At 46.3% G+C, this 24,733-nt stretch overlaps 1 protein-coding gene across 5 annotated transcripts in view; it reads left to right on the top strand.

Moving 5' to 3' along the window:
• LOC105492393 (polycystin 1 like 1, transient receptor potential channel interacting) overlaps nt 1-24,733 on the top strand; it is a 183,684-nt gene that overhangs the window by 115,338 nt on the left and 43,613 nt on the right. For 3 of the 5 annotated variants that reach the window (XM_071095166.1, XM_071095164.1, XM_071095162.1), the window contains 11 exons: nt 2,066-2,239; nt 3,881-4,024; nt 4,118-4,190; nt 4,772-4,818; nt 5,909-6,071; nt 7,791-7,926; nt 9,032-9,116; nt 9,556-9,732; nt 11,687-11,805; nt 17,933-18,043; nt 23,582-23,705. In XM_071095166.1, the coding sequence (XP_070951267.1) occupies nt 2,066-2,239; nt 3,881-4,024; nt 4,118-4,190; nt 4,772-4,818; nt 5,909-6,071; nt 7,791-7,926; nt 9,032-9,116; nt 9,556-9,732; nt 11,687-11,805; nt 17,933-18,043; nt 23,582-23,705 (1,353 nt within the window). The remainder of the gene's footprint in view (nt 1-2,065; nt 2,240-3,880; nt 4,025-4,117; nt 4,191-4,771; nt 4,819-5,908; nt 6,072-7,790; nt 7,927-9,031; nt 9,117-9,555; nt 9,733-11,686; nt 11,806-17,932; nt 18,044-23,581; nt 23,706-24,733) is intronic. The other 2 variants (XM_071095163.1, XM_071095165.1) reach the window with 2 other exon arrangements.

Here is a 24,733-nt window from a genome sequence, read left to right as displayed (position 1 = left end):
ATTGTAATAAGAATGTAAATTTCTGGAATTTATGGTTCTGGTGGTCTGTGATGTCCAGAGGCCCGTAATTAAAGACTATTCAGTGCCCTGTGTGTGTCCCAAACAACCTAGATAACTATCAATAGAGTAATTACAGATATGGTACAGATGTGATCATGGCCAGGATGGCAGGAGATGGCCAAAGTGACAAAATAACAGATAACCTCACAAACTAACCATAGAAGTTGTGGTTTTTGCATGTCCTTTCCATCTTTCCCTATATACAAACAAATTTCATACAATTGTGATAATCTTTTTTTTTTTTTTTTTTGAAACGGAGTCTCGCTCTGTTGCCAGGCTGGGGTGCATGATCTTGACTCACTGCAACCTCTGCCTCCCAGGTTCAAGTGATTCTTCTGCCTCCGCCTCCCAAGTAGCTGGGACTACAGGCACATGCCACCACGCCCGGCTAATTTTTGTATTTTTAGTAGAGATGGGGTTTCACCATGTTGGCCAGGATGGTCTTGATCTCTTGACCTTATGATCCTCCCGCCTTGGCCTCCCAAAGGCTGCGATTACAGGCGTGAGCCAACGTGCCCGGCTGCATTTTGCACTTTCTTATTCAACATTTTAGAGTAGATCTCTTCATGAATTTTTAAAACATCATTTCAGGGCTGTATAATGGCCCACTGCGCATGACCATTTGCTGAAGACCTGTTGGGCATGTATAGCTTTCTTTCATTTATTATGGTAATGGACAACATTGTGGGAACTTTCATGCGTGACTCTCTGTTCCTGATGAGCACTTCCTGAAACTGGGTCTCAAACAGTGGTAAGAGCCAGTGAACTCAGACAGTCCCCAGTGTCGCCGGACCTTGCCAGGCCACTAGGCTTTCTTTCCAACCTGCCCTGTTGCCACCTGCCTTGATGAGAGGCCCAGGCTCAAGACCTTGGCATTTTCAGGCCTGAGATATTGCTAAGCTAGTAAGAAACATGATCATAAAGGATTTGAAACAAGTTTTCAATCAGTCACAGCATGTGGAAATTCTTCAACATCTAAAACTGGGGCTTCCCCTTAGATGATTGTTTCCTTGTGAGAATGACTGTTTAGCTCGGGAACTGTAGTTAACAATGGGAGACATACATCACTTATCCTTAAGCTATTGTGCTTGACAGCTTTTTGTGAGAAACGTAGGCTTATTAACTTAGTCACATATAAGCACTTGTGTGTGCTGCGAATCGAGCATTGCTTGTTGGCTAATCCAGTTACATAAAGAAGATACATTCTTGATTTTTCTGGTATTTGTATCTGTGCTCTGCTCATATTCCATAAGAGCAGTTGCAGTTCTGTGTATAATTTTGTTTTTTCTAGAACAATGTTGAGCCCCAAGCATTATTGAAATTGAATTGGAACTTAAAATTCAGTGCGATTCCTAAGCAACTCATCTCCTGCTGTGTGCCAGACATTGTGGGCTACTGAGGACAGAGGTGGAGGCGACTCAGCCCCACTCTCAGTGCACTCAAAGTCCAGTTGAAATTAAGCATATTGCCCCGGAAAGTTCTGAGAGTGGCGGGGTTTTAAGAAGTCTCTTAGGAACATGCAGGAGAACCAAGGAGAGACTGATCAGAAGCTCTGGAGAGAAGGTCTCCGGAGGCTGGGCGTGAAGGCATTTGAGAGCCAGGCAAGTGAAGCCGGGAGAAGCATGTGCCAAAGCTCAGGAGGTGCCAGGGGAAGGCCAGGTGGGCCAGAGTCCAGCATGATGGGAGTGTGGCTGGAGCAAGGGGGCTGCCAAGGAGACAGAAGGAGGAGCAGCTTCCAGAGGCCTAGAGTGAGGTGCTGTTCACCTGCACCCACGGCCCACCTAGTACCCAGCTAACCAGCCAGGATAGCAGAGCCAGCGAGTGTGGGGAGTGCAGTGCCGTCTACCTGCACCACGGCCCACCTGATACACAGCTAAGCAGCTGGGATGGAAGAGCCAGAAAGCTCGCCGTCTCTGCTCAGAAGATCGCGGTTTAACAGTCAGGACTTTGCTTTATTGACAGAAATGCCCATGTCAGGGAACACTTCTCCTGCTTTCCGTTTCAGCTTTTCTATTGCAAGTTCACAGAGTACCTGGAGGATTTCCACATCTGGCTGTCGGTGTACAGCAGGCCCTCCTCCAGCCGCTACCTGCACACACCACGCCTCACCGTGTCATTCACCCTGCTGTGCGTCTACGCGTGTCTCACTGCCCTGGTCGCTGCTGGAGGGCAAGAGCAGGTGAGGGCCGTCGCTTTTCCTTACAGCAGCTTCCAGATCCCAGACTACACTGTGGGCCCTTTTTGCCTAAGAAATCAACAAAGCTCACAGTCCTCTGAGAAAAGTGTAAACCAGGGGAAGCAAGCCTGGCTGCCTGGGGACCGGAGAAGGAGCAGGAGGGCTCTGCCCGGTGTGGCACTGGGTGGGCCTGCACAGCCCTGACTCTGCTGGCTCGGTGGACAGCTGCTCTGTGGGAGCTCGTGCCCAGGCCCAGCAGTAGAACTTTTCCAGAGAGCCTGGCAGTCAGTTGTCTTTGAGAATGATCTTGAATTTTTTTTTTTAAGTTGGCAATTCATTTAGATTTTGAACAAGTCCTCTGGACAAAAGAACACAGAGCCATTCTGATGGGCACATTTTCCTTCAAGATGCCAGTTTGCACTGGCAACTCTGGTCAGATTGTTCCTCATGAGATGTAGTAAATTACTTCGAAATCAGTGTCGGCAGTTAAAATGGAGACCGTCCCTTTCCTGAGGAAAAACAACACAGCAGGACGTGGGCTGAGGGAAAACTGACTTGTTTACTATGACAACATCATGGCCATTCATGCAACTGGCCCACCGGGTTCACTGCTGGGTCGTGGTGCGCCTGGAGAATGTGGTGACAAGGTCCGTTTCCGAGGAGGGGGCCAGCGACCCATCCATGTGACAGCCAGGCATAGTGGCTCCTTTATGACACCAGGTATCAGAGAGATCCAATAACAATTATGGATTGGTGAGATTGAAAAAATAACAATGCATAGAATTTGTAAAAAGAGGATAAACAAGTATCATCAAGTAGCAGGAAGGGAACAGCTCTGTCCAGCCGGAAATAGACCAGGGCCCGTGGTGAGGAAACCTACGGTCAGTCTCTTCTTTGAGGCTGACATGTTGTCTGACGTTGGGCCACTGACCACTTCTCTCTGTTCATTGGTACCTTGTGGGTGTTGATGCCTTGCCGGATTGTAGCCATGATTCAATCCATGGAGCACGTGCCTGGTAGAGAGTGGGTGCGTGGCAAGCATTTGTTCAATCCAAAAGGATTTGTATAAGAAGAAACAAAATGATTGCGTGTGTTTTTTTTTCACTCCTGGGGTATAAGAAGCCTTTGCTGGATTCCTTCTGCTTGTATCCATCATATCAGTTCTATATATAGATCTATTTTTTTCTTAGAACGATATTGAACATGATGCAGTATTTAAATTGAATTGTGGCCAGGGTGGTAGCTCATGCCTGTAATCCCAGCACTTTGCGGGGCCGAGGCAGACAGATCACCTGAGGTCCGGAATTTGAGAGCAGCCTGGCCAACATGGTGAAACCCTGTTTCTACTAAAAATACAAAAATTAGCTGGGCGTGCCTGTAATCCCAGCTACTCGGAAGGCTGAGGCAGGAGAATCACTTAAACCTGGGAGGCAGAGGTGGCAGTGAGCCGAGATCTTGCCACTGCACTCCAGGCTGGGTGACAGAGCAATACTCCATCTCAATCAATCAATCAATCAATCAATTGAATTGTAACTTAAAATTCATGGTTCATGAAGAGAGCACTTTTATTAAGTGTAATGTATGTATTCACATTACATATATTTGTAATTACACCATGACTGTTTTAAGTTGGACTCCTATCAGGTTGATGTAACGGCTGCTGTTGGTTTGTTGCAACCCCAGTTGGATGTCAGCCCCACCCTTGGATCCTTCAGGGTGGGTCTCCTGTGTACCCTCCTGGCTTCTCCAGGGGCCCAGCTCTTGTCCCTGCTCTTCAGGCTCAGCAAGGTACCTGCGACTTGTCCTCATGGCCCTGTTCTCCTGAGCAGCCCCTTCATTGCTGGGGAACACACTTGGTGAACCACCTCTTTCCTTCTGCAGGAAGCCCCGGGGCCTGCCCGAGCAGAGCCACACTGCCCGCCTAGAGGAGAAGCACAGGCCGAGGCACCCCAGGGTAAATGTGTATTAAAACTCTCAGAAACTCTCCGTGGGGCTGAGCCTTTTGCACCAATGTACTAAGTAGAAATTGTATCTTCTGCTTTCAGTTTGCATTATGTTTGTTATGAGTAATGTTGGGCATCATTTCATGTGTTTAAAAGTCATTTTATTTTCTGTGGTCTGTCCACTTTCTTTTCCCACATTTATATGAACCTTATAAAATCCTTTCTTTTCTGAGTGATATATAAATACTTTTCACCAGCTAAGTAAAGTAGGTCTTTGTCAGATGGATAGTGAATCCATTTTCTAGTTGCTAGTGCCATTTGTTTTATTAATTAAACATTTTTCTCAAGCTGCCATGTTTCCTTAAGGCAGCCTCGAGTGGGTGTGAGGGTTGCCCAAGCCAATACCAGGACTGAAGCATCAACAAAAGTCCTCGTTCTAGTCTTGTTCTCTCAGAAGTACTCATTCTGGCTGAGTCAGGAAGGAAGAGTATTTGCTGAAGAAAGAAGTATCCCTGCTAATCATTAAACATATCCCTGTCTAAATGTATGATCCCAAAACATCATACATTGGACTTTTATTTTTTTGAATCAGGTCCTAATTCCTGCCGAAGGATACCAGACGCACAGGAGCCATGCAAGGTAAATCAACCATTACGCGCAGCAGCTAATCCTCTAGCATGAAATGCGAGCAATTAGATTTCTCTGGCATCCTCCCTTGGCTATGGTCTGGCCATGGATGGGTCAGGCCCAAGGTGAAATGGACACAAGAAAAGATCGATGCAAGACCTGCTGTGCTGGCTGGGGGCCGTCCTCCCTAGAGGGAGGTCTGTTTCCCAGGACACATGCCACAGCAGCCCGGCTGTCCAGGTGGGTCAGAGAGAAGGGGTCTCAGCAGAGGCCTGAAACAGGAAGGAAGCGCAGCCCAGCAGAATTCGGAAAGCCCCGTGTGTCTACTCAGTAAATACCGGCAGGACCGTGGGAGAGACACTGTGGAGCAGCAAGGCTCGGGGTGATCGCTCTGTGAGCTTCTCCACCTCCTTGTGAGGAGGGGGCTCAGAGAAGCTGCCCCAGTGCTGGGAGCTCCATTCCAGGTCTCAAAGAAGCCTGTGACATGGGGCAGTTGAAGGGCAGCTTCTAATGGCACCGCTGCGGTACCCCATTGCTATAGTGCTTTTCGGATCTGTGTGGTGTGACTGCCCCTTTGCTTATGTGGGATTCTGCTCTGTGGGACACATGAGGGCACACACGATGCCGGGTTTGCCAGGTTCTAACTCCCTGGCGGCAGCTCCGCCGCTCCTGTTCCTGAGGGTGGTACTCTCGAGCCGCTGCTTGAAACACAGTGTGCCCCCTATGCCCCAAATACCATGCCAGAGCTCTGCGCCCTCCCCACTTGGAGGCTTTGTTCAACCAGTTGCTCTTGGCTGAATTCCCCTCTGTGGCAGGGTCGTGCCTCCCAGAGAACCAGGTGCAATCACCCTGACCGCATGGAGCTGCTATTAGGCCACCAACATTTCCCCAGGCGCGGCCACCGTCCTCCGAGGGGTATGAAGGAGCCGGCTCTCAGGCCGCCTGTGCTTCCTCCCTCAGAATTCTTTAGAGGCCTGAGCACCACACCCTGCCCATGTCAGGCCCGTCCTCTGAGAAGGCGGCAAGCCACACCACTGTTGAGCGTCATGTGCGAAGCCCTGTCTGTGGAGACATTAACCTTGGCATGACCTTGTCATTCTAGCATCCTGCATCAGCCATTGTCTCTGGGAGTGGCAGGGCCCAAAGGAAGGCGGCAAGTGATGATGGCACAGCCTGTCCAGCCCCTAAGCTGGAGGCCCACGGGGCTGACCACAGCGGGACTGCTTTGATGGGGAAGAGCCACTGCTGCCCTCCCTGTACTCAAGGTAACTGGCTCGCAACCACAGCCCCCTTCCTGCCAGTCCAGCAGACCTGCCGCCATTGGGAGAGGTGGGGCAAGCAGAGCCACAGTTGGGCCAAATGTCACTGAATACTCTAGTCTCATCTGAAAACCAGGCATGGGCCCACCCAAAACTGAGGCGTCCAACTTTCCTCCAAAGTCTTGGTGCTTTCTGGCAGGTACTTAACATGGTCAGATCTTTTTAAAAGTCAGTAATATGCTCATAACCTTTTTAAAGTATTCTGGAATGTGAAGCTTTGCATTTTTTAATGCCAATGACAGTGAATGACAGTCCCAGCTTCCAATTATGCTGGAATCTCAGCAGTGAACTGGTAGAGGCAGGGATTACCCTAGAACAACCAGGGCCGTGCCCAGGGAGATTGAATCCTGCTGCAATCCTAGGAGGGCAGTCAAATCATGGCAAAGGGGAGACTGTGGTGGGCCTGGCCTGGCAGGGGTGTGTGACTTTGGGATCCTGGAGCCATGTGGTACGTGAGCAGATGGTTTAATCGAGGCTCCAGCTCAGCCCAGGTCCTTGTGTACTGGATTCAGGTGCTTGTTCACAGTGACTGGCAAGGTCTGTGCATGCAGCTATGTCTGGTTGGACCCATGCTGCACAGCACCTAACACAGTGGGGCACAAAAAAGATCCTTTCTGTGAGTGAACAGGCTTCAGGCGGGTAAGCCTTCAGTGTAGGCACAAGTATCAGCAGTAGATCAGAAGGGAAACTCATCCCAAGGACCAGCGACCCTCCCAGACAAGCTGGACACATGGCCTGGGCTGGAAGGGAGCACTCAGGAGTACAAGGCTCACACTGGCAGACCAGCCACCGATGAGGTTTTGGAGGAGGTGTGGCTCAGGACGACACCACTGTCCCAGTCACAGCTCACCTTCCTTGATTTATGTTCAGCCAGTGTCCCTCGGTTTGCCTAATACCAGCTTCCCAGCAAGAGCTCCTTAGTTGTTGAAAGGTGTTGTGCTCGATTGCCCTAGGTTGATGTGGCATCCTGCCTCTAAGAGCAGTCGCTAGAAAATGGGCTGAGATGGCTGCACCTGGAGGTATGAAGAGCTATATAGGGCAACCCTCTGGTCCTGTACCTGGCCCTGGGGAAATCACACAGCAGAGAGGGAAGGATGAAAACCACAGGGGACCAGTCACAGCCCTGTCCCTCGTGGTGTGTGGGACCTGATCCAAATCAGGGCAGACCCTCAGATCCCAGGTCAGCCTGCTTAGTTGTTTGGGGTCTGAAATGGAAACTGATCCCTCTGCCTCTGATGTTGGGGATCCATAGGTCTGTTCAGAAAAAGAGGCCCCCAAAAGCCTTCTGAGGGCACAGCGAGGCAGGAGTTGCTGCTCCCCACCCCCACTGCCACCCCAGACCCTCAGGTGAGCACCAATGTCCCAGCTCAGCAGTCGGGCAGGAGTTCCCTTGTTCTCAGCCTGTGCATTCTATTCAGGACCTCAAGGGATTGGAGGAGGCCTGTGGCTAGGAAGGCCCTCTGCTTCACTCAGTCTGCTGATTCAGATGTTAAAGTCACCTGGAAACACCCCCAACCCCGAACACACTCAAAAATCACATTTAACCAAATGCCTGGGCACCCTGCAACCCAATATAGTTGATGCCTAAGATTCACCACCACACTCCGTGTGATAGAGATGCCAAGGTCTCTTAAGCTGCCTCGTCTCTGTCCTACTCTTCCGCAGCACCCAACAGTGGTTTGGAGGGACTAATGCCCTGGTGGTCGAGGGCCCCTCAGCCTTGGTGGAGCTCTGCAGTGTGGGCCATTTGTGGGACCACTTCTCTGGCCTGCAGTTTGGGGACAGGATTTCTAGGCTACAGGTAAGCTGTAGAGGTTTTCAAACATCCTCAGGTCCTCAGATGGAAAGTCTCGCATTTGTAAATAAATCCCCGCATTTCTGGGAACTCATCGGATTCAGGCTCCAGATGTCGCTATTGCTATTTTCTCCCTCATTTCTCCCTCCCACCTCCTGGGGTAAATAAAATCATATGCAGATCCCAATGGGTGGCTTGGCCTGGTCAGCCCTGCCACGGCAGAAGGCCTGGATGGAGTCCAGATATTAAACAAGAAGCTGCAGGACGCCCGCCTAAGGAAGGAAGGAACCAGCTGCCGAGCTCCTGAGAGGAGCCAGTTCCCAGCCAGGAGCTCTGGCTAGAATATGCTGCTCATGGTCTCCCATCATTTGAAAAAGCATATGCCTTTGGGACAGGGATTATGATGCATGTGTCACAGATTCTGATCCTGTCACCCCGGCACATGCTGCCTCTCTGGCTCCCGTCCAGCTTGGACTCGCCATCGGAGACCGCAGGGTCATTCAGTGTGGCTCCATGGCCCACGTCTTCATAAACCACAAAGAGTAGCCACAAAGCCAAGGCCCTTACTTCCCGTCTCTTCCATCTCAACTGTAGATGTTGAATCACTCTGTGAGAATGGGCAGGTACTTAGACCTCTCTTGTGCCTCCGTTTGCTCATCTGTAAAATAGGAACATCAGAGAGCTTAATTCTTAGGGCCTGGGGAGGAGCAGCTGAAATATGAAAGCTGTCCTGTTAGCATCATGCCTGCCCCAGCGGAGTGCCCGCCGGCATCCAGCTTTGTTGTTGTTGCTGCTGTTATTATTATTATAGCCCAACCTGTTTTCTTCCCCCTTCCCCTCTCTGTGCTCTGTTCCATCTGCCTGTTGGGTTTTCCTTTCTCTTTCCCACTCGGCAGCTTCAGGGAGGTCAATGTCCTCTTAGCAGACAGGGGTTCCCCTCCGATGAGCAGAAAGACACTGCCCACGTCCAGCACCACTCCCACAGCTGGCTTCCTGCCATGGCGAGGCCATGGGCCCTCATCAGGCAGTGTCCCTGTGCTTAGGCAGCAATGACTGCTGGGTGGCCTGCTGCCCTAGAGGGTGCTGACCACCACACTTTCCCTGGGGGCAGGTTTGGCCAGGAGCAGTGTGTACGGTGGCTGCACCTGCTGTCCCTCTCCGTGGTCTGCTGTGTTTTCATCACCCAGCCGCTTATGGTAAGAAACATCCTCCATGGTAGAAGTGCCTTCCATCAGGAGGGGACCTAGACGGGAAGGGGAAATAGAGGCTTCATTTTGGTGGTGTATGACTTTTCTTTATACCCTGATTTCAATTGTGGTGAGAGAGAACCAGGAGCCAGGCTCTGTGCTAAGCTGCACATGGGCCTGTTCTTTAATCCTCATAAACATCTTCGAGAAGTGAACCACTTTAACCCACATTTTTCATTTGAGGAAATTGAGCCTCAGAGAATTTAGGTCTCTTGGGCGAGGTTACACCTGGTGAGTAGCTGGGCTGGGAATCCAAGGCAGTGACTACTGGTGTCTTTAAAACTGGGAGATGGAGTCCTGTTCATGATTAGGGGACAGGAGGACAGCTCTGTGTGGAACGAACACGGGCACAGGGTGGCTCTCTGCTCTGTCATGTTTTTCCTTCCAGGTATGCCTCATGGCCTTGGGTTTTGCTTGGAAAAGAAGAGCTGACAACCACTTTTTTACTGAGTCTTTACGTGAGGCTACCAGGGATCTGGACTCTGAATTGGCAGAACGTTCCTGGACTCGCCTCCGCTTCTCTTCAAGCTGCAGTATTCCTGACTGTGCAGGCGAGGTTGAAAAAGTAAAAAAATGACCTATGCAGTGCAAATTGAGCTTTAAAAAACTGCTTTATGTTCTATCACTCATATCTGAATGTAGGCTTTGAATTCAAATTGGGTTGCATCTTTGGAGACCCATGGGATGTCTTAATTTCTTATGTTTCTTTGCACACACATATATGATAGATGAACACATAGGATTTATTTTTTTTTCACTCCCATCCTAAAGAAGTTAGAGCATCAAGACAATTAGCATATTTTAAAATACTGAAGCAAATGAGAACTCTAATTCTTGGCCATGATTTTGGAGAACTTTTAGGCCATTTGCCCTTCAGTGGACCCGCAGAAAAGGTACTCCTCCCCATCATTCCTCCCTCCCTGACTTCATCCCTTCGTCCCTTCCTCCCTCCCTTTCTTCCTTCTTTTATTCAGTTTTGCCTATTGTATGTGTAGCATTCTGTTGGGCAGTGTGAATGATGTGAAGGAAGAGAAAGGTCTATTGGCCACTGCAAAGAAATTCACAGGCTCATTGATTAAGTGCACATGAAATGCATGTGCGATTCTGTACTCTTGTAATAACCACAAGTCACTTATGACCAAGGACCCAATCCCAGTTCATTTAGAGTCAGACCCTGGTCTGGGCCTCTGCTCATCTCCGCCCTCCTCCTCGCAAAGGATCCTGATAAACTTCATGTCTGAGGACCTGTCTGAGGCCTCTCAGCCCTGCCTGAAACCAGGGCTGCTGCTGCTGAAGATAGGTGGTGCACACAGGTTATGTAGTCATTGTGCTATTTTGCATCTACATTGTATTTACATTTGTCATATCATTTGTTCCTTATAACACTTTATGAATTAGGCAGCATCACTGCACCCCATTTAAAGATGATGTGAAACAATTAGGCCCAAGGTATACTGCAATAAAGGGGAGTCTGGGGCCCAAACCTGGCCCACCTTGCCCTTTCCTCCTGCACCCCCGCCCTGCAGCACCTTAGCTCTTGAGAAGCAGCATTGCTCTGGTTCCCTCATACCTGTTGGATCTCAGCTTTCCTTTGTGCTTCGAAGGCTGTCCTTCCTCTTCTCCCCTCGGGCAGCTATGCCCTGCTGTGCTGCAAGTTTGTTCATTTTCTTTCTATCGTCCCAGCCTTGGGGGTGAGGCTCCTTCAGATGAATTCAGCCTAATCCTGAGGGCCAGGCTGTGTCATCTCCAAACCTACGCATGGCTCATTAGCACCTTAGAATCGGGATGCCCCCCACACCCAAGCCTCCCCACGGATCTCTCGGCCACACATGTTCCCTTCTCAGAACGGCACAACAGCCGAAGGGAGTCACTTAACTCCCAACACCCTGCATGTGCAGCTTTATATTGTTTGCATCCCTGCTGTCGAGTTCCTAGAAGCCCAAGTCTCTAGGAGGAAGGACTGTCTCTGATTCCTCAGATGTCCCCAGTGCCTGATCCAGTGAATGTGTGTTGATGAATGAATACCTACAATGAGTTCATTTATCTGGCTACTGTTATGCCCTGTCCGTGAACAGAGTATAAAAGTAAAAATGATTTTGGAAGAAAGAAAAGAAAGGTCATTTCTTGCTAAGACTATACTTTAAAATGATTTTTTCATACCTTGAAAGTCTCTGAGAGAAAATACTGTGCCCGTGCCCAAGATAGTTGCTGCTGTAATTTGGCGGTAGTAGACACACCCCTCGTGTACAGCAGCTCTTTGTAATAGCCCAACTGCAATCCCTGCCAAAAAAGCTTGCCTGGGACATGAGCAGATTTTTAAAAATGGGTCTACCCCCCGTCTCTGATCCCTTCCCCAACAACCTGGTCTATGTTATTCATACAAAGTGCCTCTTTGTTCCCAAATGCCAGGCTGAATGTACAGCACAGCAATGACGCATTCCTTGGCTTGGCAGGAGCACCAGGGGCCTCTCTCCTTCCACCCGACAGCCCACGGCTCACCGGGCTCTTGTCCCTGACAGGTCTTGGCTGCCCGACAACAAGCTCGCCACCTGCGCTGGGCACATCCACCCTCCAAGGCCCATCTGAGGGTCACCAGAGAGAGGATGAGGAGAGAGAGTCGCACACAGGCTGCCCTGAGGTGGGTGGCGGCCTCTGTTGGGAGGGCTTGCTCCACTCCAGCTCCCTTCTCGGAGGGGGTGCCCCACTGCTGCTGGTCCTCCTGGGAGATTGTTCTCCTCGAGGAGTCGGGAGTGGAGGTGGGGACCACCTTGCTGTCCCCAGAGCTATCCTTATCTATGTAACAGCCTGTGCTGCCCAGCAGATGGGAGGAATTCAGGGAAACAGAATTGAAGTCAGAAAACTCAGTTCCACAATTTGCCCATGATGAGAAATTGATTAAGAAAGCTTCCTCCTCTGGGCCTCAGCTTCATGCATCCAGCATGGATTCACACACACAGTTGGATTTCATCCCACCCATACGTGTGCTTAGCACATGGTCTAGGGCTTCTGCTTCTCTAGCTGGGACACACAGGGATGTGGAAGCTTGTAAGATAAATGCAACACCTCTTCTTAGGGCATGGATTTAGCCCAGTGACAGGTATTTTAAAATATTTAATATTCAGATATGCACAGCTGGTGTTCATAACATATTTTAAATTTTTTTAGATAAAATACAAACCTTAATAAATATCATGCTGTGGCAAAGCTCTCCAACTTCTACCTCCAACACATTTCTCTCAGTGGTACCATCCCCCTCCAATCATGGTGGTGCTGGATGGCAGCCACTGCAAGGAGCCTTCTCTAAATGCTAGCCAAAATCCCTCTTCAAATTCGAAACACAAATTCGGTCTCCTGCAAATCTTTCTGGTGTAGTTTGTCAAGGATTTGGGAATTTCTGATAGTTTTTAAAAAATGGCATGTGATAGAAGCACCTCCAACCATCTTCCTTAAAAAACAATCCCTTCATACCATGTGGCACACCATTAGCTTCCCCTTAAATATTTTCACATCCCTTTCCAAGGAAAAGAGCTGTGGTTGTGTTAGGATGTCACATTTAAAGGAGAATGGGAGAGGAATTCCGGGAAGATGGAGCGGTGGCCAAGTTTTTTACTCTTACCAAATCTCCTCATAAAAATAGAGCAATTAGGATAGCAAAAACAAAACCCATAGAAAACATGCACAACAAAATTACATGAGTTGGCCGCCGCCACCACACACACCCCCAAAGGCACTCAGGTGGGAACCAACCAGAGAGTGCACCCACCCTGTAGCTCAGCAGCTACAGAACATGGTGGAGGGAAGGATAGGGTACATGATGTATCTGAGAATAGGAGAACCCCAAGCTCCTGTAGGTGTTGTTCACTGGGAGGGTGGTGGGCACATCTGGGAGGAATTTGCACAGTCACGTTTACAGGTGAGTGCAAGGTCTGGAGGTCTGGAGCTGCTGGGCCAGCTCAGCCCTCAGAACTAACCAAACCCAGCTCTGCCAGGACATAGCCCTCTGGGGTGGGGTGGCTTGGAGCACTGCTGGGGGAAGCATCCAAACCAAGCAGAACAGGCCCAGAGAAAGCATCTAGGAAACAGGCAAAACTAGTAAAGTATTAGGTTACAAAATTAAAAGACAAAAACCAATATCATATTTATATACAAGCAAAAGTCAGAGATTTAATACAAGACCATATTCAACAAAGCAAATAATAAAATAAATACAACAAAATACACTTAGGCATAATCTTAAGTTTCTCTAAGATTTCACTGAGGAAAACTTCCCTATGACTCAAAATCCAGACACAAAAGGGGAAAATAAAAATAAATTGGATTACATAAAACTTGAAGAGAAAAAAATAACTCCTACATTAAAAGAAAATAAATTTGTAAAATAAAATGACAGCAACAAACTAAGAAAAAATATTTGTAACAAAGTTTTAATATTCTCTCTTTGTTTTGTTTTTTTTTTTAGACAGAGTTTTGCTCTTGTTGCCCAGGCTGGAGTGCAGTGGCTCAATCTCGGCTCACTGCAACCTCTGCCTCCCAGGTTCAAGCGATTCTCCTGCCTCAGCCTCCCAAGTAGCTGGGTTTACAGGCATGTGCCACCACGCCTGGCTAATTTCTTGTATTTTTAGTAGAGACAGAGTTTCTCCATGTAGGTCAGGCTGGTCTTGAACTCCTGAACTCAAGTGATCCACCCGCCTCAGCCTCCCAAAGTGCTGGGATTATAGGCATGAGCCACCACTCCCAGCCTAAGGGATCAGCAACTCTTTAAAACCTAAAACTGGACTGGAAAAGTGAACAGAGAGTTCACAGAAAAAAAGAAATTCAAATGGCTCTTTCACTTACAGTAAGAGAATTGCAAATTAAACTGTGAAAATAAAAAAAATGTGGCCGCATACTCTGTCAGTGAGGCCATGGCAAATAGAGACTTTCACACAGTGCTGGTGTGAATGCAAAATGGTACGGCCACTATGGGGGAAATTCGAAGTCTCTACACAACGATAGATTCATTTACCGTTTATCCAGCATCTCCAGTTCTTAGAATCGCTCTTAAAGACACATTAAGGAAAACATGAGCAGACCCATGCACAAAGCCATTTGTGTGGGAACTTTTGTAATGAGAATAGCCTGGAAAGAACGCACATGTCTTGCTGGAGGGACAGGAGCACAGTGGAGTAGTGTCCAGCTATGTAGAAGCATGAGGACTATCCCTCCAGACTCCCAGGGAGAGGCCTGTAGGAGTCACTGCAGGAGTGAAGCCGGGTGGAGGAAAACAGGCGTGCTGTGCTGCCCACTGCTTAATGAAAGGGGACATGAATATGCGTGCCTGTGGATCTGCTCACACTAAATAAAACAAGGGAAAGTCAATCCAGGCACCTTTAGGAAATATTAGTCGTTACTTATGGGGAGAGAAGGAATACGATTTTTAAAAATCTGTGTTAAGGTTAAAAATTCGAATTTATAAGCCTAGTCTCTAAGTACAGAAAAGAACGAAGGGAAAACACCCTAAAGCTGTTTTCACCAATCGTATTGTTAGTGGAGCGTTAGTATCTTTATTCTCATTGTTGATTTATTGTGGGGTAAAGGAAATGAAGAATTCTGTTATTTTCTAATTCTGTCATTCCTGGTGTCCTTTAAAAGTGGAATTCTTGATGTGAGAGGAAGAAGGTACGGATCTGAGTTCAAGGAAGTCAAAACTCTGTAGTCCTGAATTTGAATTGCAAGTATAGGTATGGAATCATGTGGGTTTTTTTTTTTAAGGAAAATATATATATATTTTTCTAGATCTTTCCAGCAAGAACAGACCTAGAAACAGCCCAGAAGCAACACACACTTTTAACACCTAGATTTGGTCTGCCAAAAAGAAATAGGAGTCACTGGGATTCCTGATTTGAAGACGGTGATGGAAAATGTTTAAGATGAGCCTGGAATCTTTCTTAGGCAAGGGAGCAATTAATAACTGCTGGAGTCATTGTCAGAGGACCAAGAAGCCAGTTTAAAGAGGTTCAGATTGGTCAAACATGGGGTAATTAGATAATCAAGATTAGAAACTACTGAATTGAAGTTCATGAAATCTATCTAAAGCCATGAGCTGGTAACAACACCCGCAATGTAATTGATCAGTGTTGGTGGACACCCAGAAACCAACTTGATAAAAGCCAGTGAAAGTCTGCCTTTCCTATACAAACTGTACCCCTGGGAAACCACATCACAGGAGGGGGGATATTTCTCTTTAGAGAGGAATTCCAGCTAACGAATGAGGACTAGGCAATAGAATTAGAGCCTGACCATTTTTGCAGTTTTAATGAAGTAATGAATCTAGGCATTGCTCATTAACAGTGGTCAACATAAAAGAGAGGAGGGAGAGAGAAACATCAGACATTCTGTGTCTGCTGGTGGGAAAACACCATCATCTATGAGGCAACCTACCCAAAACAGTCCAATCTTAATCTGATGAAATGATTTTGCCAACTTGTAGTTTACCGTAAGAGTATGTTGACACCTCCATCAAAAAGCAGGACTCTGAGAACATGCTCAACAAATGGATTGCAAAGAAGCAAAAATAGATAGAGATGATACCCATAGACTGGAAGAGACATGAGGAGAAAAGCAATTAATGCAATTTGTCATAGTAACAGACTAAGAAAAGCCATATGATCATCTCAACAGAGGCAGAAAAAGCATTTGATAAAATTCAACATTAATTCATCCAAAAAAAAAAGAACCTCTCAGCAAACTAGGAGTAGACATAGGAATAGAAAAGAGTTTCCCTGAACTAATAAAGGGTATTTATGAAAACTCGACACCTAACATCAATCAATAGAGAGACATTGAATGTTTTTTAAGATAACGAACAAGGCAAAAATGTCCTCTCTGATCACACATATTGAACATCATTGGAAGTCCTAACCAATGCAATAGGCAAGAGAAAGAAATTAAAAACGTATGGATTTGAAAGGAAGAAATAAAACCATCTATTGGCAAATGACATAAATCGTCTATGCAGAAAATCCCAAATAACTTACAAAAACAAGCGTTCTGGAACTAATAAGTGAATTTAGCAAGTTTGCAAGACAAGTCAGTATACAAAAGTAAATTATATTCCTATGTACCAGCAATGAACAATTGAAATTTAAAAAGGAATGCCATTTACAACAGCACCAAATAAATTAAGTACATGGACGTAAGTCTAAGAAAACGTGTGCAGGATCTGTATGTTGAAAATCACAAAACTCTGATGAAGGAAGTCAAGAAGATCTGAGTAAATGAAGAGATAGACTGTGTGCGTTGATTGGAGGACTCAGTAATGTTCAGGTGTTGATTCTTTCTGCAGTTTCAATGCAATACCACAAGATTTTTTTTTTTTTTTTTTTTGATACAGAGTCTCACTCTGTCGCCCAGGCTGGAGTGCAGTGGCGCGATCTCAGCTCACTACAACCTCCATCTCCCAGGTTTACGCCATTCTCCTGCCTCAGCCTCCTGAGTAGCTGGGACTACAGGTACCCGCCACCATGCCCGGCTCTTTTTATATATATATAAAAGTATATATATATACTTTTAGTAGAGACGGGGTTTCACCGTGTTAGCCAGGATGGTCTCGATCTCCTGACCTCGTGATCTGCCTGCCTTGGCCTCCCAAAGTTCGAGCCACTATGCCCAGCAAAATACCACAAGCTTTTTTACAGATATTGACAAACTGATTCTGAAATTTATATGGAAAGCAAAGGAACTAGAATAGCCTAAACAATTCTGAAAATGATGAGCGAAGTCAGAGGACAGACACTATCTGGCTTTAAAACATACTATACAGCTGCAGATACCAAGGCAACATGATGTTTGGGGACAGATAGACATGCAAATCAATGGAACAGAATAGAGAACCCAGGAATAGACTTACCCAAATATGCTCAACTGATTTTTTGGCAGAGGCGCAAAGATGATCCAATGAAAAAAGAATAGTCTTTTAAAAATGGTGCTGGGGGCCAGGCATGGTGGCTCATGCCTGTGATCTCAGCACTTTGGGAGGCCAAGGCAGGTGGATCACCTGATGTCAGGAGTTCAAGACCAGCCTGGTCAACATGGTCAAACCCCATCTCTATTAAAAATACAAAAAATTAGCTGGACGTGGTGGTGGGTGCCTGTAATCCCAGCTACTCAGGAGGCTGAGGCAGGAGAATCACTTGAACCAGGGAAGGGTAGGTTGCAATGAGTCGAGATTGTGCTACTGCACTCCAGTCTAGGCGACAGAGCTAGACTCTGTCTCGGAAAAAAAAAAAAAAAAATGGTGCTGGGAAAACTGGATATTGATATGCAAAATAAATAAACAAATAAACCCCAACACACACCTCACACTTTATACAAAAATTTCCTCCCAGGGATTTAAAAGCCGAGTTTCATTTAAAATCTTTTGGCCCGGCATAGTGGCTCACGCCTGTAATCCCAGCACTTTGGGAGGCCGAGGCGGGCAGATCACTTGAGGTCGGGAGTTCGAGACCAGTCTGACCAATATGGAGAAACCCCGTCTCTACTAAAAATAACAAAAGTTAGCCAGGCGTGGTGGCACACACCTGTAGTTCCAGCTACTCGGGAGACTGAGGCAGAGGAATCGCTTGAACCCAGGAGGCGGAGGTTGCAGTGAGCCGAGATTGCGCCACCGCGCACCCGCCTGGGTGACAGAGTGAGACTCCATCTCAAAAGAAACATTGCAGATTGAAACATTCAGATACCTACATACAGGGTCTGTATGGATGCTAACTTAAAAACTCTTCTTACAGAGACATTTCCATGGACATCCTCATGCTGCTTCTGCTTTTGGGTATAATGTATGGGAGGTTTTCTCAAGGTGAATACTCCCTCAATCAAGCTATCCGGAAAGAATTTACAAGGTAGGAGGTTTGGGTAACTCCTCTAGATCTGGGGCCATTGCACTAGTCCATAGCCTGTGTGCACCTTCCCCATATTTCACAACCCACGTATGAAATATAAGGAAGGTTGTCACAATTTCCCTGGTATCAATAAAACCCCCTCCATTCGCAGACTTTGGATACATTCTTAGCATTTTCTTTGGGGTAAATAGTGAAACGAGGATATTTCAAGGAATTTTAAGTTCTGCACCAAAACAGGGTCTTGCAGTTTCTTTTTTGCTGGAGACATCAGTTTTCTGCCAAAGCCTATGGTTGCAGTTCATAATAACTGACATTCAAGTTCAAACAGTTTCTTTTTTTTTTCTTGGTTTTTTTTTTTTTTTTTTTTGAGACAGAGTTTTGCTCTTGTCACCCAGGCTGGAGTGTAATGGCGCGCTCTCAGCTCACTGCAATCTCCCAAGTTCAAGCAATTCTCCTGCCTCAGCCTCCCAAATAACTGGGATTACAGGCATGTGCCACCATGCTCGCCTAATTTTTTTGTATTTTTAGTAGAGATGGGGTTCACCGTGTTGGTCAGGCTGATCTTGAACTCCTGACCTCAAGTGATCCACCCGCCTTGGCTTCCCAAAGTGCTGGGATTACAGGTGTGTGCCACTGTGCCCGGCCTTCAAACAATTTCTAACACCTCTCAAGTTCTTGATCATTTCTCCAGTTACTCATTTGCTACTTCCTCCTTCTTTCTATAAGTAGTAGATGCTGACCATAGGTAAATCTAGCAGAACTGAAAAGTGAAAAGCAGAAAAATTTCCGTGATGCCACCAGGCAGAGGCAAGCATGATAGCATTTTGTTGTGTCCTATTTCTTTTCCATGTCTCAGTGCTTCTAAAATTGGGATGCATATTGTCACCAACAGGTGCATTTAATGTAGTCTTCCTTTTTTGTTGAGAGTTGTTCTTGAATCCATGGTTAGGCTTTATTTTTACTTGCCACAAATAGTCAGTCTGATAGTCCTTTCAAGGCAGTGTGGCTTTGAATTCTAAAGTGCATGATATGAAGTAATATTGGTTCTTCGCTATGATTGCAATGCTGGTAAATACAATAATTCAGTGTGTTCCAGGAGTTACCTTATTTTACTCTGGTGAATATTTAAAGACGCATTTATGCAACAGCTCTATGAGTGTGTTGCCTTTGACTAAGTAATTCAATTTGATATAAATACGTTTTGGTGAGATTTTTTGGCAGAAGTGAGTGGCTGGAAAGTCCATTTAATTTTTATCAATTATTTCAGAACACATCTATCTTTATTTTTTGTAAGAGAGAGGGTTATTCATATGCAGCAAGATAATGGCTAATGGATATTGTTCCCTTTGTCAGCGTTGTGAACCACTCATAAGGTAAGTCCTGGAAGTCCCAGTGCTATGAGTCTGGGTGTTCTGTAGCTCAGTAATCCAAGTTTTTTTGTTTTTGTTTTTGTTTTCTGCTGAGCATTCTAGTAGTGAAATTAAGTGGAATTTTCTGCCTCCTCATTTGTGAAACAAGCAGTTATTTCCATCCACGACCAACTTTTCAGCCCTCCTATCTGTGCAAGTGCAAGCCTGTGCCAGTAGGTGGCGCTGTGTGCAAAACAAAGTGATAATTTGGTCCTCTCTGAAAATGGAAATCTAAACATGAAAAACCTCTGACTTTTGCTAGTTTATTTTTTATCTCACATTTCACAAGTCAACATCATTTGCCATATTTCTCATGTGAATTGTTGCTTCTTGATAGTCAAATCAGAAATATCGCAGCTGAGATAATATTTGTGAGATCTTAGGTGCGGATGAGATTGATGTGCCCACCTCCACAACTCCTGTGGATTTGCATAGACCTTATGTTTCCCACAAGGATGCAAAAGCCCACTGCCTCTGGGTGCTCTGGCCACCAGGCAGGGATATTTGTGTGTCCCAGTTGGTAATGGAATGTTTAAAGTGGACCCTCTCCATCTCACCACCTAGCCCCCAATACCTAATCCTGAAACATCAACAACTGAGGGTTTGGCATTTACTAGCATTCCAGATAGAGAAGCTAAGTAAGCCCAGGAGGGGAAATGGATGAAACAGAGTTCAGAGATCAGGGCCCCAACTCATGTTTGGTTGCTAGGTGACTCTGGCAAGTGCTTGGACTTAGCACCTTCATCTGTAAAGGGAGGGAACTGGACTACTGAGTACTTATGTCTTAAGAAGTCATTGCATTCTTGGATTTCGCCATATTTAAGTTGTATTTGAAGTGTTTCTGGACTTATGAAATACTTCATGAAATTCCAAAAAAAAAAATACATAAAACAAAAAATAAACCAGCAAATAAAGCACCAATCAATGAAGCAAGCGTTCTATCCAAGTGCCATAAATGTAAGCAGCTGGTTTTATCTTTTGCATTGTTTAGCCAGCTTTGTGGGCTTATTTTATGTAATTGTGGTAATTAATACAGACAGGGCCAGAATACTCCTGGCTCATTGGGTTCACTACCTGCACTTTGGATGTGCCAGGAATGAGGCGTGAGATGTCTACAGTCTGGCCATTGGGTGCTTTGGGTTATTTTCAGGGCTTTTTTAGTTTCTTGATGTTATTCCAATAGGGAAGCAAGTGTCAAGAAGTGATACCATTTCCCCGAAAGTGGTACAAACTCAGCATGGCTATAATGTCTATACTTTATTCTTTAAAAACACAGAATATGGAGCATATTAGTTGCTACAAATGTACAATGTTTGTCTGTCAAACCATCTTGCTTCCCACAGCAGAAGCTCAACACTTTCCTCTGTTGAAAACTCACCTCCAGCCATCCTTTGCCTCTTTCCTACCCTCCCGCCCTTTCACTGCATCTCTCTGCCCCCTGGTTCATTCATTCTTTCCTTTGGCATGAATATTTGCAGAGATGTATCTGCTCACCTTATGCCTCCCACCTCTGTCTCCATCTGTGTTCTCCTTTCCTGATGCCTCTCTGTTGCTTCATTCCATCCTCCGGGTGCTCTGGCAGGCCTCCAACTTGCTCTGCATTTGATAGTTTGACAAAACTTGTAGAGAAGTCCAGAGTTAAGAACCAGTACCCAATAAAAGACCTGCAAAGATTAAGTTCTAGAGATGTACAAACCAATAAAGATCAAATACTTGAAAGGATAAGAGATCATTTCTTTGTAAGAAAAAGGAAATAAAACCAGTCAGATAAATTAATTCACTAGACTTTTACTCATACATGCTATCGAAATTTTTTTTTTTGAGACAGAGCCTCACTGTTGCCCAGGCTGGAGTGCAGTGATGTGATCTCGGCTCACTGCAGCCTTTGCCTCCCGGGTTCAAGGAATTCTCCTGCCTCAGCCCCCCAAGTAGCTGAGACTACAGGCGCACATCACCATGCCTGGCTAATTTTAGTGTTTTTAGTAAAGACGGGGCGTTAGCCATATTGGCCAGGCTAGTCTCCAATTCCTGGCCTCAAGTGATCTACTCACCTCGGCCTTCCAAAGTGCTAGGATTACAGGCCTGAGCCACCGTGCCCAGCCATATGGAAATTTTTGAACACATTTATAGTATATATAGATTATTGGTTGAGGCTACGGCATCTCTTTATTACTGTATATACTGATGACATTTATTTGTCTTTGATTTTTTTAATATTGTCCAATTATTGTCATGACTATCAGGTTTTAAAAAAATTTTTTCTAAATTATCTGCAAAATTATAGCATTTGCCAACCAATTTCTATGGTGTAAATCTTCCCAGCATGGTTTTTTTGTTTTGTTTCATTTCGCTTTGTTTGTTTGTTTGTTTTTTGATGAAGGCTCACTCTGTCCCTGAGGCTGGAGTGCAGTGGCATGATCTTGACTCACTGCAACCTGCGCCTCCTGAGTTCCAGCGATTCTCCTGCCTCAGCTTCCTGAGTAGCTGGGATTACAGGCATGCACCATCACGCCCGGCTAATTTTTTGTATTTTTAGTAGAGATGGAGTCTCATCATTTTGGCTAGGCTGGTCTCAAACTCCTGACTTCAGGTGGTCTGCCTGCCTCAGCCTCCCAAAGTTCTAGGATTACAGGTATGAGCCACTGTGCCCGGAACCACCATGGTCTTTTACACCACCAGTGTGACATCACTGAACATGGAGTTGGCAGGAGTTGTGCAAAACTGGCTCTCACAATGAGAGTCAGCTCCAGGCCTGCTGTCTACAGCCCAGCTTTGCTCTCAGGCCTCGTTTACCAAAGCCACGGCCATCATCTGAATGACTCACAGTGTGTTCATTCTTTGGAGTAATCTGGATCTGGTGCTTCACCAGGCATTCAATTGTGTGTACTTCTTTCTAACTTCTTCTCACCTTAGGACAAAATTCCTTTTCCCGAGAACTATTTTGGTCTCCCCTTTTTGTGGAGAGAAACCAGGATGAAACAGCCACATCAGAGCCATTTCTGTTTGCTCAGGGCATGTTGATGAGCACCCCATCCTTTCCATTCTTCAGTGACTCTTCATGGGAAGCCATGTATGAGAAAGGTTTTTAGAGTTAGGTGAGAGGTACTTTGCTTTCTCTCAGGAACACTTGATTTTATTCTTTTGCCTCTGGCTGTAGCTCAGAGCCAAATGTACACCCTGCCGCTGCCGTGTGCAGCCTTGGCCTATGCATGTGGCTTTATGGCAGTGTCTGAGCAAACTAAAAATGATAAATTTTGTTCATTTGACATTATTTCAATGCTCCTTTAAATCAGTTCCTTGGTGGAAAAAAATGAAGCATATTTGTAAGCATAATAAAGAAGTTAATTGGAAAGAAAACAGACTAGTGTTTGTGCCAACACTGCACTTCATCTGTGCCTTCACATCTGCCACTCACAGTCACACGCTGCGCCCAGTCGGCAGTCAGTGCAGAGAGAGGATGGGTCTTGGTCTGGGTGTCCCAGAGCCTCCCCTGTCTACCCTAGCCCCGGTGCTCCCTCTGTACCAGCCCTGTGGCCCCCACACCTTCCCACCCTTTAGGCTTGTGGAAGCCCTTGCCGTCCCCTCTGCCTGGAATACCCTCCCTCAGATGACCACGGGCTCCACCCTCACCTTCAGGTCTTTGCTGGACGTCACCACCTACTGAAGCCTTCCATGGCTGCTTGAACACCTGCTCACCCCACCACTTGCCTGTCTTTCCTGCTTTTTTTTTTCCCTCCTTCATATTTGTCACAGCATAGTATATGTTTGCTTATTTATCTTATTTGTTGCCTGTTTCCCCATAGGAGGGCAGATAATTGATTTTCTGTTTCCCAGTGGCTAGAAGAGTGCCTGACACCTAGTAGTTGCATGGTAATGTTTGTTGAGTGACTGACTGAGTGAGCAAATGAACAAGTGCTTCATCCACCATTCTCTCTTATCTCCTGCTACTAAGGAGCAAAGTGAGTTCTAGGGTTTCACGCTTCACGCTGCAGGCAGCTTTAGTTTAATTCCTGCGGAGTACCTGAAATCTGAATGAGAGAAAAATTGGCAAGGAAACATGCTTTTTTTCTCACATTTAAATGTTCTTGTTGATGCAGAAGCAACTTTTTATTTTTGTTCTTGCATTAAGAAATGCCAGAAACTCCTTTGGTGGCCTGAGAAACATCACTGACTGGTGGGACTGGAGTCTGACCACACTTCTGGACAGCCTGTACCCGGGAGGCTCCCCAACAACCCGTGTGCCGGGGGCTCAGGTGAGCTTTCCATCTCCTCTTCATCTCAGAAAAGCCATCTTGAAGTGGGTGAAACAGTCACTAATACTGAACTGCAGCTGCGTAGGTTCTTGAATGAGCATGCAGGTGTAAGGCCAGTGGCTCTCCAGCGGGTCCCAGCAGAGCATCCTGTTCCTTTCCTGCCGGAACCTGTTGGCCCCATCCCATTACACCCTGCTGAGCTGCACAGGGGTTCTCCAGATTCCTGTGCTTCCCAGGCCTGAGATAGACACAGGGGCTATGGCAGAGCCTCAGGAGCCCTCAGGCTGATGGGGTGCGAGGTCAGGAAATAGAAGATTCTAGTTCCGTGTGCTAACTACCCTGACAAGGAAACACAAGAACCACACCAAAACAGAGGAAGTGCAAGGAAGCTTCCAGAAAGAGGTGAGGCTGATCCCAAGTTCTGAAAAGTTAATATGCATTTTGCATAATCCCATTCCTTGCTCATCTTTTATTTTCAACCCCTTTCCCACGTTTAAAAATGAAATACACTGGGCACGGTGGCGCACACCTGTAATCCCAGCACTTTGGGAGGCCGAGGCAGATGGATCACGAGATCAAGAGTTCGAGACCAGCCTGGCCAACATGGTGAAACCCTGTCTCTACTAAAAATACAAAAGTTAGCTGTGTGTGGTGGTGCATGCCTGTAATCCCAGCTACTTGCAAGGCTGAGGCAAGAGAATTGCTTGAACCCAAGAGGTGGAGGTTGCAGTGAACCAAGATCATGCCACTGCACTCCAGCCTAAAAATACAAAAATTAGCCGGGCATCGTGGCACGTGCCTGTAATCCTAGCTACTTGGGAGGCTGAGGCAGGAGAATTGCTTGAACCCTGTGGGTGGAGGTTGCAGTGAGCTGAGGTCGCACCACTGCACTCCAGCCTGGGTGACAGAGCTTTTCTCTGTCTCTAAATTTAAAAAAGAGAGAGAAATATATTTATATATTTGTCCACATTCCTTGAGCAGTTTATTTCTAATTTTATTTTGTTGTATTCTATATAGTCTCTTGGGTT

This window comes from Macaca nemestrina, chromosome 4, assembly GCF_043159975.1.
Source record: "Macaca nemestrina isolate mMacNem1 chromosome 4, mMacNem.hap1, whole genome shotgun sequence".
Taxonomy (NCBI): Eukaryota; Metazoa; Chordata; class Mammalia; order Primates; family Cercopithecidae; genus Macaca; species Macaca nemestrina.
This window is presented reverse-complemented; position numbering and strand designations above follow the sequence as displayed.